This window comes from Taudactylus pleione, unplaced genomic scaffold (genome assembly GCF_031769625.1).
Source record: "Taudactylus pleione unplaced genomic scaffold, aTauple2 ptg000433l, whole genome shotgun sequence".
NCBI classification, from domain to species: Eukaryota; Metazoa; Chordata; class Amphibia; order Anura; family Myobatrachidae; genus Taudactylus; species Taudactylus pleione.
The window spans coordinates 154,497-168,484 of NW_028284835.1; the positions used below are offsets into that span (position 1 = coordinate 154,497).

Here is a 13,988-nt window from a genome sequence, read left to right on the forward strand (position 1 = left end):
AAGCGCTGTGGAACACTTGTGGCGCCATATAAATAAAGGATAATAATAATAATATGTTATTGTAGTGCTGGGGTCACCATTTTATACCACAATCAGGACAATACATGATGGGTGGTCAGTGCCGTGCTCCTCTTATGTGTATCCATTATGTGTGCACGCGTGCTGTACGTATATGTGTATCTTACGGGAGAAAACAGTCATTTGTCCAACTCTACATGTGCTTGTCACTCATTCTGCCGCCACCTCTTTTCTGTACTGTGAATGAGATATTCACATTTAAAGGCGATCGCCATCAAACCAAAAACAATAGTATTTTATTCTGATAGCCATCGTCTTATTATGTTGACAGTTTTTAGTCACTGACAATGTCTATGCTGTCCATAGACAGCAGTAGCAATAGGGACACCTGCAGGTCACCAAGAGGGAAAGCTTCACACAAATACGAAAACGAATACATGTAAAGAAGCCAATGTGTAGGACAGTCGTGTGTTCATCCTTTGTTACCTTAAGCACACGAAGGCTCTCATTATACTCCAAGCCTTTGCACAGAAGCCTGACGCCCTCATTGCTTATCCTGTTGCAGCTGATATCCAGGTGAAGCAGGGTACTATTCACTCTTAGAGCTTCTCCCAGTGCCAGTGCCCCCTCATTGCCAAAACCATTGTACGACAGGTTCAGGACCTTCAGCATTCCATTCACCTGCATAGATGAGAGCTGATAGATGCAGGGACTTCACAGGACCTTGCACATACACATATACCTAGAAATGCAGTCACAGGGGAGCCCCAGGATCTGGTAAATTGTGACTGTGCCTATACAGGGTGTACCACGTAGGCATTTACGGGCCCATGCGCAGTCTGCTGATAATCGCGGGATGTGTCGGCCTTTGGACTTGTGTCCACCTGAGATTCTGGACTGAAGATGTCAGAATGCATGGGAAGCTATTAATGTAATGGAAGAGGAGTTTCTGTGAGTTTTTTTTATTTATTATAGGTTTGTTATTTCCTTAAACTTGTGTCAGTATTTTTATTTTATTTATTTTTATTTTTCCCTGGAGCACTACAGGTGCCAGCAGGCCTGGGTGCCTCCTAGGGAAGTCACCCCTGGTGCCAAAAGTCCTGGGGTTGGTTGGAACCATAGTGGGGGGACCACCACTTTGAGGGTCTCCCCTTAATGGTTCTACCAGCCCATGCTGACAAAACCTGGTGCTGGTTACTCTAGAACCACATCGGTTTTTCCTCTGATTTTGGGGTAACCTGCACTAGACTGAAAGTGTTAGTGCTTCTTAAGAATTTGGGGGGAACCCTATGCTTATTTTTGGTTTCTGCATTATTTCTTTGCTTTATTTTTCCGTAGTGGAGGTGGAGATTACTGCTTGGCAAGATCCCGCTCTTCAGCCCTTGCTTACATTTTGCTAGGAGTCAAAAAATAGTCTGATGATTATGGGGAGGAAAGATTTGTGATAAATGAGACTCTCCGGCAAGGCCGTAACTAGGAGTGTGCGTACGGTGCTGCCTCACAGCACCTGGATGTGGCTTGCTGGGTGTCTGGAACAGCACCTTGCAGCCAGTGACGTGCGGTGAGGTAAATGGCTGGGGAGGCACTGGCTAGTATCAGAGCCAGACTTACACATACATATATGAACCCGAGGGTACATGTGGGCATTGTACAAAGGTGCAGCAGTATACAGTGCTGGAAATTTGGTGTGTTTTGATCAGGGATGTGCAGAAAAGGTAGACAGAGGAGGCAGTGCTTCACCTACCCAGGCCCGCTGAGAGCCGCGGCGGGCCCAGGTAATAGGGGGCGTGGCCTAATAGCGGGAGGCGTGGCCACGCCCCCATCCCGGAAATAAAATAAAATATAAAGATTTGCAGCACCGCGAAGTGGCGCTGCGCGCTGGGGAGGGGGGCGCTCTGTGCCCCCTCAGCCCTGCTCAAAGCCAGGGGGGGCGCGATCAGTGTGATCGCTCCCCCCCACAGGCATAGGAGACTGTCGTGGCTGCTGCTCAGCAGCCACGAGCAGTCTCCACTGCAGCTCAGCACACGCTGTGTGCTGGGCTGCTGTGAGGGAGGGGGAGCGGCGCCGGACCCGGGCCCCCGCTGGGCCCCTCAGGAAGCCTGGGTCCTGGTAATCTGTACCCGCCCCCCCCCCCTCTCGGCGCCCCTGCAGAATTTAACTATAAAAATAATAAGAACACAAAGAAGATATTTATTATATTTTCTTTACATTTTTCTTATAATTTTTATAGTCAAAACTCTAGAGTATACAGTCCCTAAGTATGACAGGAAGGCTCTGCCTCACCTGACCGCACATCACTGCCTGCAGCAATTGACGCTACTGCCCAAGGTACGCTGCGGAAAGACACCCTGCAGCCTGTGGAGCTGGCCGGAGCATCCTAAGCAGTGCACTAGTTACCGGACGTGGCATCATGACATCACATGTTAGGGGGCGTGGCCGGTATAGGGCAGCGTAGAGCCCTGTTATTGCACTGCTATCAGGTATATCCAACGATAAATCTGTCATTGAGTCAAACTCATGATCATTCAGATGGTCTGATCTCGTGAAAAGGTTGGCAGTGCATGGCCAGCTTAGGGGCCCATTCCAGCTATAATTAATAATATAGGTATTTCATGTCAGTACGTGCATTTACTATGTTTGCAATTGCGAATGGTAAAAGCATCCCTGTGAATATGCGACTGTCTTATGTGCTAGGTTTCTCCACAGCACAGACATTGCCTTAGTTGTGGTATATATGTGTGTGTTCCCTGACACCGACAATGCACCCAACACAAAGACATACACTACACAGTGGAAGTCCGTGTAACTGCAATATAGCAACTTAAGAAGTTGCAAATCGGTCTTTGTACATGACAGTGTTAATGAGCATGTTCTCTCCTGCCATATCTGGCCCCACTGCCCAATTATTATATGGATTTGTGCCCATTACCCTTAGGCCGGCACTTAGGGCGATGGCTCCTTTCATGCGGATGTGATTCCAGCTCACATTCAGTTCCTGCATTCCCTCATTGGCAGCTGGCAGAGTACCGAGAAGATGGGAAAAAAAAAAAAATACATTATATATATATATATATATATATATATATATATATATATATGTAAGTGACGCAATAAAGCTCAAAAAATTGTGCACAGAAAAGAAAACATATAACAGTGTGTTACAACAAATAAATTGTGAATGCATTTTAGGTGGCTTCTATGTACTTCCAAATGATGATATATTCAAAGGACCATCAACAAATATTAAAACAAAGGTGAAGAGTAGCGCCTGCAGTGCAAGTGTCTAATTTCCAAATAGGGCCTTGGTTTTTAACCGGTTCTGGTTATCATAAGTTCCACTTCAGTCTTTTACATTCCAATACACCCTGCAGATGTTTTCAGGGAATCTTCATGGCACCTCAGTAGGGCGCTCCCGGGTCACCTCAGCAGGGTGCTCAGAATCCAGGGTCACCTTTGCAGTGCGGAGGTGACCCTGGATTCTGAGCGCCCTACTGAGGTGACCCGAGATTCTAAGTCTGAGCACCCTGCTGAGGTGACCAGGGATTCTAAGTCTGGGCACCCTGCTGAGGTGACCAGGGATTCTAAGTCTGAGCACCCTGCTGAGGTGACCAGGGATTCTAAGTCTGAGCACCCTGCTGAGGTGACCAGGGATTCTAAGTCTGAGCACCCTGCTGAGGTGACCAGGGATTCTAAGTCTGAGCACCCTGCTGAGGTGACCAGGGATTCTAAGTCTGAGCACCCTGCTGAGGTGACCAGGGATTCTAAGTCTGAGCACCCTGCTGAGGTGACCAGGGATTCTAAGTCTGAGCACCCTGCTGAGGTGACCAGGGATTCTAAGTCTGAGCACCCTGCTGAGGTGACCAGGGATTCTAAGTCTGAGCACCCTGGGACTCCACAGGCAGCACTGCCGCAGTGAAATCTGGATTCCGGGTCTGTTCCAGGCACCCTGCAGCCAGAAGCAGGGGTCGTGGGGTGGCGACCGTGCCGTCCACAGAGCCCTGTGCGGCCGCACAGGACGCACACCAGTAGTTACGGTCCTGATTTTCGGATCCTGCAATCAGACCCTCACGCCAAAGACACCTAACAACTGGCCCAAAAGCCGAAAATTAATTGTTTCAAAATTTATTAGATACTGTAGAAATTATATTTTATAAATATACTCCTAGAATCGCTTACACAAAAATCCTTCAAAACGTGCGAGTGTCTGTGCGCGGCAGCGTCTGTAAATGAAACATAGCGGAAATTGGCCAGCGCTCCATGGCACCTTGTATACAGATTCAGACTCCGTCACACACAGATATACAAGTGTCACATATTAAATTAATCAGTGCAGTCTGCTGGTGCGCCCCAGTCGCATCGCATAGGTAGAATTAGGGGTAGAATTAGGGCATGTGTGTGACTTGCTCTGCACGGTGAGTAGAAGAATAGTTGGGTGCCCTCAGCACTCCAAAGTAATTAATCATTAAGACAGCGTTTTTGAAAGCAACGTTTCAGCGCTGCTTTATTACAGCGCTTTCATCAGGCACAGCATAGTGTAACAAAACACGATCACAAAGACGTGTGTAATATATACACACAAAGTGTATGTATATATATATATATATATTTACTTTTACTTTATAGCTCCAGACCTGGCGTTCCATATATACATACATTCATAGCTGGTTACTGTGTACATTATAAAGTTCTTACCATCATGATATAAACAATTTTTAGACAACTCACCCAGCATCTGACCTATATATTCTCCTCCTTTTTCAGAGAACTCATTGTGGCTGAGATCCAGCTCCGTGACCCGTACATTTGCCTATGGGATGGCCGTAAGAGAGGGTTTTTTTTTTTTTTTTTTGGCTTAATCAAGACGTGCAGTTAAGGAGGACGCAGGTAGTGTGGATACCTATTCACTTCATGCAGTTGGCCTCAGATTGTGCCCCCCTGGAATGCTCAGGTGGGGGCACTTTGTGACCAGAAACTTTGCTAATTTTTAGAAACTTAGCAAATATGTTTGTACTGTAATATAGAGTGATGTGTAAAGCTGGGCAGGAGGTGGTGATAGGGAAAGAGATGTTGGGTTGGTGATGGAGTGGGGAAGCAGGGGGCAGAGAGGGATGTGTTGGATTGGAGGGTGGAGTGGGGGAGTAGGAGCCAGGAAGGGATGTATTGGGGTGGGGTTGGAGTGGTTGAAGTGGGCAAGGCGGAATACACTGGGGGGGGTTTAGTAGGGGACTAGGAGCCGTAGAGAGATACATTGTGGTGGGTGATGGCGTGAAGGAGGAGGATGTAGGGAATGAGATGTTGCGTTGGTGATGGAGTGAGGAAGCAGGAGGCAGAGAGGGATGTGTTGGATTGGAGGGTGGAGTGGGGGAATAGGAGCCAGGAAGGGATGTATTGGGGTGGGGTTGGAGTGGTTGAAGTGGGCAAGGCGGAATACACTGGGGGGGGGTTTAGTAGGGGACTAGGAGCCGTAGAGAGATACATTGTGGTGGGTGATGGCGTGAAGGAGGAGGATGTAGGGAATGAGATGTTGCGTTGGTGATGGAGTGAGGAAGCAGGAGGCAGAGAGGGATGTGTTGGATTGGAGGGTGGAGTGGGGGAGTAGGAGCCAGGAAGGGATGTATTGTTGTGGGGTTCGAGTGGTTGAAGTGGGCAAGGCGAAATACACTGGGGGGGGGGTTTAGTAGGGGACTAGGAGCCATAGAGAGATACATTGTGGTGGGTGATGGCGTGAAGGAGGAGGATGTAGGGAATGAGATGTTGCGTTGGTGATGGAGTGAGGAAGCAGGAGGCAGAGAGGGATGTGTTGGATTGGAGGGTGGAGTGGGGGAGTAGGAGCCAGGAAGGGATGTATTGGGGTGGGGTTGGAGTGGTTAAAGTGGGCAAGGCGGAATACACTGGGGGGGGGTTAGTAGGGGACTAGGAGCCATAGAGAGATACATTGTGGTGGGTCATGGCGTGAAGGAGGAGGATGTAGGGAATGAGATGTTGCGTTGGTGATGGAGTGAGGAAGCAGGAGGCAGAGAGAGATGTGTTGGATTGGTGGGTGGAGTGGGAGAGTAGGGTCCAGGAAGGGATGTATTGGAGTGTGGGATGGAGTGAGAGAGGCTAAGCCAGTAAGGGATGCATTAGTGTGTGGGAAGGAGTGAGAGAGGGTTAGCCAGGAAGGGATGCATTAGTTTGTGGGATGGAGTGAGAGAGGGTTAGCTAGGAAGGGATACATTGGAGTATGGGATGGAGTGAGAGAGGGTTAGCCAGGAAGGAATACATTGGAGTATGGGATAGAGTGAGAGAGGGTTAGCCAGGAAGGGATGCATTAGTGTGTCGGAAGGAGTGAGAGAGGATAAGCCAGTAAGGGATACATTGGAGTGTGGGATGGAGTGAGAGAGGGTTAGCCAGGAAGGGATACATTGGAGTATGGGATGGAGTGAGAGAGGGTTAGCCAGGAAGGGATGCATTAGTGTGTGGGAAGGAGTGAGAGAGGATAAGCCAGTAAGGGATACATTGGAGTGTGGGATGGAGTAAGAGAGGGTTATCCAGGAAGGGATGCATTAGAGTGTGGGAACGAGTGAGAGAGGGTAAGCCAGGAACAGATACATTGGAGTGTGGGATGGAGTGAGAGAGGGTTAGCCAGGAAGGGATGCATTAGAGTGTGGGAAAGAGTGAGAGAGGGTAAGCCAGAAAGGGATGCATTGTGGGAGGTGGAGTGCGGGAGTAAAAATCAGGAAGGGACACTTTGGAGTGGGGGGAGCCAGGGATGGACACATTGTGATGGTGAGTGGGAGAGGTAGAGCAAGAGAGGGACGTATTGGAGTTGGTATTTGGAGATGAGTGGGGGACTATGAGACAGGGTGGGTGGGTTGAGTAGCTCCGCAACAGAACAACTGATAGACCATGTCCAACAGAGCACAGCAGAACACATTTCCCACACCCAGAAAATGGCCTGCTGATGATTTTTTATTTTCTAGAGAAAGTGTGGGTGGGAAGTGATCACAATACCCGAGTCCAACATAAAGAAAATAGTTGCAGCCATACAGGCACTCACAGACAGAGCTTCAGCAAAATGCTTTGCAGAATGATCGTTAAAACCATTGTCTGAAAAATAAATGAAAAAATTGTAACATTTATTGTTGAAGCCTCCAGTACCTGGTACAAATCACGTGATAAGAAGGAGACTTATGGAACATGAAAATAATACCTCATACGTATGATATGGGACATCATACTTCTGACTTAGGGGATCATATGCCAAACAAGTGACAAAATACGCCTGACATGGGCCATCATACACCAGACATGGGTCATTATACGCTTGACATGGGTCATCATACGCTTGACATGGGCCATCATATGGAATATTGTTTTACTCACGTGGAAAAATAACATAATGACAATGACAGTGACTAGCAGAATACCGCCTGCAGACATTAATTTGTATATATAGGGATATATCAGCAAGTATGGTGACACTTCTTTGACTATCATATGCCAAACATGTGACAAAATACGCCGGACATAGGCCATCACACGCTGGACATGGGCCATCATACACCAGACATGGGCCATCATACGCTTGACATGGGCCATCATACACTTGACATGGGCCATCATACGCCTGACATGGGCCATCATACGCCTGACATGGGCCATCATACGCCTGACATGGGCCATCATACGCCTAACATGGGCTATCATACTCTTGACAAAGGCCATCATACACCAGACATGGGCCATCATCATACGCCTGACATGGACCATCATACACTTAACACCGGACACTATACTTCTAGTATGGGACACCATACACGTGACATGCGCTGTCATATGCCTGACATGTAACGACATATGCCATAGACCTAACATGGAATATTGTTTTACTCATGTGGGAAAATAACATAATGACAGTGACAGTGACTAGCAGAATACAGCCTGCAGACATTAATCCCTATATATAGGGATATATCATATCAGCAGGTATGGTGACACTTCTTTGACTATCTTAGATTCCCTCCAGTCCTGCATGCTTTGGAGTAAGGTGTAATAACTCACGTGCCAGTTTAATGCGGTGCAGGGAAGCATTGCTCATTAACAGACCGGAGAAAATTTCTGACCCTTCTTCACCCATATGGTTGTTAGAAAGATTCTGGGAAGAGAGAGACAGGCAGTGACTAAACCAGACTGCTGCCCAGTTTACAGCACAATGTACAAACATAAGTCCATCACTTCTTCTACCAGCTCCTCGATGTAACGGTTTTCCCTGAGCATCTTCACCAAGTGAGTGAGCCCCTGGGCTAGGATCCGGTTATCCTCCAGGCCGAGATGAGTGATTGTTGTGTTAGACTGGAAGACACAAATATGCATGTTACACGTGACCCTTACTCCCTATCCAAGGTAAAAAGTAAGGAGTTATTTAATGAGTGAGCCATGTCCTCCATATAAAGTATGTTGCTCATCCTGCAGCAGTAGTAGATGTGGCTCTATCATCAGAACTCATCCCTGAACTCTGAGGTCGGCTGTCTTCAGGGTCGACACTCACCATCAGTGACGCAGCCACAGCGCGGGCTCCACGGGGCCCCAGTCCATGATGGTTCAGGCCCATGTAGGACTCGTTCATATGGAGGAGAAAGTATGAGGCAGGCACCACACCCAGTTTGCGGCATGCCTCTGTGTAAGTGTCCCTCCAGCTGGCAGCCTGAGTGGTCTTCTCTGACTCTGTGGGAAGGGCAGAGAGAAGATATTAATATAAATATCTGATCCTCTAACACCACAAGTAAGCAGTATCACCCCTGTCCTCCCAGATGTTCGTCATTGCTAACCCCACTCTCTTTCCTGTGGAGGAACCTGCCAGTGAGACCCAGCAGTCAGGAAATCCTACTTAGCTATGACAATGAGGCCCACAATGGAGACATATGTTGCTGGCTCCTGGCGTTACCCATCCATATACATTACTATGTAGTAATCAGTCCCAACAAGATAGATATTACCATCCATTAGTCTTTTGCGAATTGGATGCTATGTGTTATCAAACGTATACACCGTGTTAGGATGGCTAATCGGCTATCAACACCATTCCAAAGTAACCTGGGGCATCTGCCCTCCTAACCACTTCACAGACTTATAAAGCCCAACTTAGCCTTCACCAGGTCAATTCATCCAGTACACTGAGGCAGAAACTATCCAAGATGTGTGACACAGGAAAATTCTTACAACATGACATGCCTGCGTACAGCAAAGAGGGGACATCATCGGTAAGGGGAACCCCCGGCACGTACCAAGGTCTTGGTCCAGGTCTGTATCGTAGTCCTCGGCCATGTCCTGTACACAAGGTAGATTTAATGTGAGACTCTGCAGTTGTTGACACAATTCGCCCATCTTGCCATGTGTGTGTAAGAGAGAGACAGAGAAGGCACTAGTGACACAGGATAGTGCGGATCATATAACAGCCAGGCCACTCTACGCGCACCTGTCACCTGGGAGGCTTTGGATATCACAAATGAACATAATGCCTGGCTGCCCAAATTGATATAGGAAGAAAGACAACCTGGAATACTTGTCAGTAATACAGGTGAGACAGCTTTACTAGATTCATGGCAGTATATAGGACCTACAGTATTACACTCTGAGCTTGCTACCAGTATAGGGGCAACAGTTGTCCTGTTTACACCCATGCAGTCAGGTTTCAGACAAAGGTCTTACCCAGACAACCAAAGTTCTGGGTGTCAGTTTTTACCTTGGTAAGCAAAGTTTGGGGTGTTAATACACACCCAGGCAGTCACATTTTGTTTTGTTTCCACTACTGCAGTTAGAGTTTAGGATCTTTGTTCTAACCCGGGCCGTCAGAATTTAGGATGTTGGTTGTTACTCGTGCAGTCAGTTTGGGATATTGGATATAACTCAGGCAGCCAGAGTTACAGTAGGTATTACTCAGGTAGTCAGCGTATTGAGGGTTGCTTATCAAAGGGCAGCCAGCGTTTGGGGTGTTAGTTCTCACCCAGGCAGCCAGCATTTGGGGTGTCAGATCTCACTTGGGCAGCCAGAGTTTGGGGTGTCAGCTCTCACCTGGGCAGCCAGAGTTTGGGGTGTCAGCTCTCACCTGGGTAGCCAGCGTTTGGGGTGTCAGCTCTCAAAATGGGGAGTCAGAGTTTGGGGTGTCGGTTCTCACCCGGGCAGCCAGCGTTTGGGGTGTCAGCTCTCAAAATGGGGAGTCAGAGTTTGGGGTGTCGGTTCTCACCCGGGCAGCCAGCATTTAGGGTGTCAGTTCTCACCCAGGCAGCCAGTGTTTGGGGTGTCAGTTCTCAACAGGGCAATCTGAGTTGGGGTTTGTCAGTTCTCACCTGGGCAGCCACATTTGGAGTGTCAGTTCTCACCAGGGCAATCAGAGTTTGGGGTGTCAGTTCTCACCTCGGCAGCCAGCATTTGGGGTGTCAGTTTTCACCTGGGCAGCCAGAGTTTGGGATGTCAGTTCTCACCTGGGCAGCCAGCATTTGGGGTGTCGGTTCTCACCCAGACAGCCAGCATTTGGGGTGTCGGTTCTCACCCAGGCAGCCAGTGTTTGGGGTGTCAGTTCTCAACAGGGCAATCTGAGTTGGGGTTTGTCAGTTCTCACCTGGGCAGCCAGCATTTGGAGTGTCAGTTCTCACCAGGGCAATCAGCGTTTGGGGTGTCAGTTCTCACCTCGGCAGCCAGCATTTGGGGTGTCAGTTTTCACCTGGGCAGCCAGAGTTTGGGATGTCAGTTCTCACCTGGGCAGCCAGCATTTGGGGTGTCAGTTCTCACCTGGGCAGCCAGCATTTGGGGTGTCGGTTCTCACCCAGGCAGTCAGAGTTTGGGTGATATGCCCTTTGTGTTCTGCCAACTTTTCAAAATACAAAATCAGTGATGTCAGAAAGACTTTATTTCTGAATAAAAGTTAAATAATTACATTAAGTGCATAAAAGAGAACAACCCATGCTAGGGTAAAGCACTAAGCCAAATACAGAAGGAGCACCTGATGTGTGTACCAAGTTCAGTGAATGCTGAGACTTGTAGGTCCACAGGTAATTTCTGTAATCGCTCATTACAGACAATGTAAAGATGCGACACCAGATGGAAGGATCTCATTACCTATAAATAATTGATTTGTCTAACATGATGCTGGAGTACGTCACAATATGTCCTGTGATCCAACGGATCATTTACCATCATGTTATAAAAATCTCCTCCAAGCATATGGACTGTGCTGCAACGGTGACACCATCCTGTATCTCTACTACGTCAGTTACCCCACTCCCTAAAACGGAGTCATTTTATCACAATAAACACTAAGATTGTAGCCAAAATTGCAGATGCAAGATGTGTAAACACAAAAATTACGTAATTTTACATATATATCTTACGATTTGTGGGACTCAGCATACACATGTTAGTATGTGTGAATGCTTAAGGCACGATGTATCATCATGCTGGAGAGGCGCTACCATTAGGAAGACCGTTGTTTAAGGTTTAAAAAAACAAACATAAGGTGCAGATATATACTGTACAGCTCCTGGCACTATACAATAATAATACTGTACAGTTCCTGGCACTATATAATAATAATACTGTACAGTTCCTGGCACTATATAATAATACTGTACAGCTCCTGGCACTATATAATAATAATAATAATACTACTGTACAGCTCCTGGCACTATATAATAATAAAACTATACAGCTCCTGGTACTATATAATAATAACCATAATACTACTGTACAGCACCTGGCACTATATAATAATAATACTGTACAGCTCCTGTCACTATATAATAATAATACTGTATAGCTCCTGGCACTATATACTAATAATAATAATACTACTGTACAGCTCCTGGCACTATATAATAATAATACTGTACAGCTCCTGGCACTATATAATAATAATAATATTGTACAGCTCCTGGCACTATATAGTAATAATAGTAATAATACTGTACAGCTCCTGGCACTATATAATAATAAGAATAATACTGTACAGCTCATGGCACTATATAATAATAATACTGTACAGCTCCTGTCAATATATAATAATAATAATACTGTAAAGCTCCTGGCACTATATACTAATATTAAAAATTACAATAATAATAGTAATAATATTATACAGCTTCTGGCACTGTATAATAATAATCATCATAATACTACTGTACAGCTCCTGGGACTATATAATAATAATAATAATCATAATACTACTGTACAGCTCCTGGCACTATATAAAAATACTGTACAGCTCCTGGCACTATATAATAATAATAATAATAATCATAATACTACTGTACAGCTCCTGGCACTATATAATAATAATATTGTACAGCTCCTGTCACTATATAATAATAATAATACTGTACAGCTCCTGGCACTATATAATAATAATAACAATGATAATAGTAATAATATTATACAGCTTCTGGCACTATATAATAATAATAACAATAATAATAGTACTGTACAGCTCCTGGCACTATATAATAATAATAATACTGTACAGCTCCTGGCACTATATAATAATAATAATAATAATAATACTGTAGAGCTCCTGGCACTATATAATAATAATACTGTAGAGCTCCTGGCACTATATAATAATAATACTGTACAGCTCCTGCTACTAAATAATAATAATCATAATACTACTGTACAGCTCCTGGCACTATATAATAATAATACTGTACAGCTACTGGCACTATATAATAATATTGTACAGCTCCTGGCACTATATAATAATAATACTGTACAAGTCTTGGCACTATATAATAATCATAATACTACTGTACAGCTCCTGCCACTATATAATAATATTGTACAGCTCCTGGCACTATATATTAATAATAACAATGATAATAGTAATAATATTATACAGCTTCTGGCACTGTATAATAATAATAATCATAATACTACTGTACAGCTCCTGGGACTATATAATAATAATAATCATAATACTACTGTACAGCTCCTGGCACTATATAAAAATACTGTACAGCTCCTGGCACTATATAATAATAATAATCATAATACTACTGTACAGCTCCTGGCACTATATAATAATAATATTGTACAGCTCCTGTCACTATATAATAATAATAATAATACTGTACAGCTCCTGGCACTATATAATAATAATAACAATGATAATAGTAATAATATTATACAGCTTCTGGCACTATATAATAATAATAACAATAATAATAGTACTGTACAGCTCCTGGCACTATATAATAATAATAATAATACTGTACAGCTCCTGGCACTATATAATAATAATAATAATACTGTAGAGCTTCTGGCACTATATAATAATAACAATAATAATAGTACTGTACAGCTCCTGGCACTATATAATAATAATACTGTACAGCTCCTGGCACTATATAATAATCATAATACTACTGTACAGCTACTGGCCCTATATAATAATACTGTACAGCTCCTGGAACTATATAATAATAATAGCAATACTATACAGCTTCTGGTACTATATAATAATAATCATAATAATACTGTACACCTCCTGGCACTATATAATAATAATAATACTGTACAGCTCCTGGCAACTATATAATAATAATACTGTACAGCTCCTGTCACTATATAATAATACTGTATAGCTCCTGGCACTATATACTAATAATAAAAATAACAATAATAATAGTAATAATATTATACAGCTTCTGGCACTATATAATAATAACAATAATAATAATAGTACTGTACAGCTCCTGGCACTGTATAATAATAATACTGTAATCTCCTGGCACTATATAATAATCATCATAATACTACTGTACAGCTCCTGGCACTATATAATAATAATACTGTACAGCTCCTGGCACTATATAATAATAATAATAATACTGTACAGCTCCTGGCACTATATAATAATAATCATAATACTACTGTACCGCTCCTGTCACTATATAATAATAATAATACTGAACAGCTCCTGACACTGTATAATAATAATA

At 44.5% G+C, this 13,988-nt stretch overlaps 1 protein-coding gene across 1 annotated transcript in view; it reads right to left on the reverse strand.

Moving 5' to 3' along the window:
* Positions 1-9,384, reverse strand: part of LRRC74A (leucine rich repeat containing 74A) — a 29,064-nt gene extending 19,680 nt beyond the window's left edge. Inside the window, exons 1-8 of the mRNA XM_088447445.1 lie at positions 9,285-9,384; positions 8,549-8,724; positions 8,245-8,352; positions 8,062-8,155; positions 7,058-7,107; positions 4,744-4,825; positions 2,948-3,033; positions 505-699 (exon numbers count right to left, since the gene is read on the reverse strand). Coding sequence (XP_088303571.1) covers positions 505-699; positions 2,948-3,033; positions 4,744-4,825; positions 7,058-7,107; positions 8,062-8,155; positions 8,245-8,352; positions 8,549-8,724; positions 9,285-9,384 — 891 coding nt within the window. The remainder of the gene's footprint in view (positions 1-504; positions 700-2,947; positions 3,034-4,743; positions 4,826-7,057; positions 7,108-8,061; positions 8,156-8,244; positions 8,353-8,548; positions 8,725-9,284) is intronic.
* Positions 9,385-13,988: the final 4,604 nt, after the last annotated feature.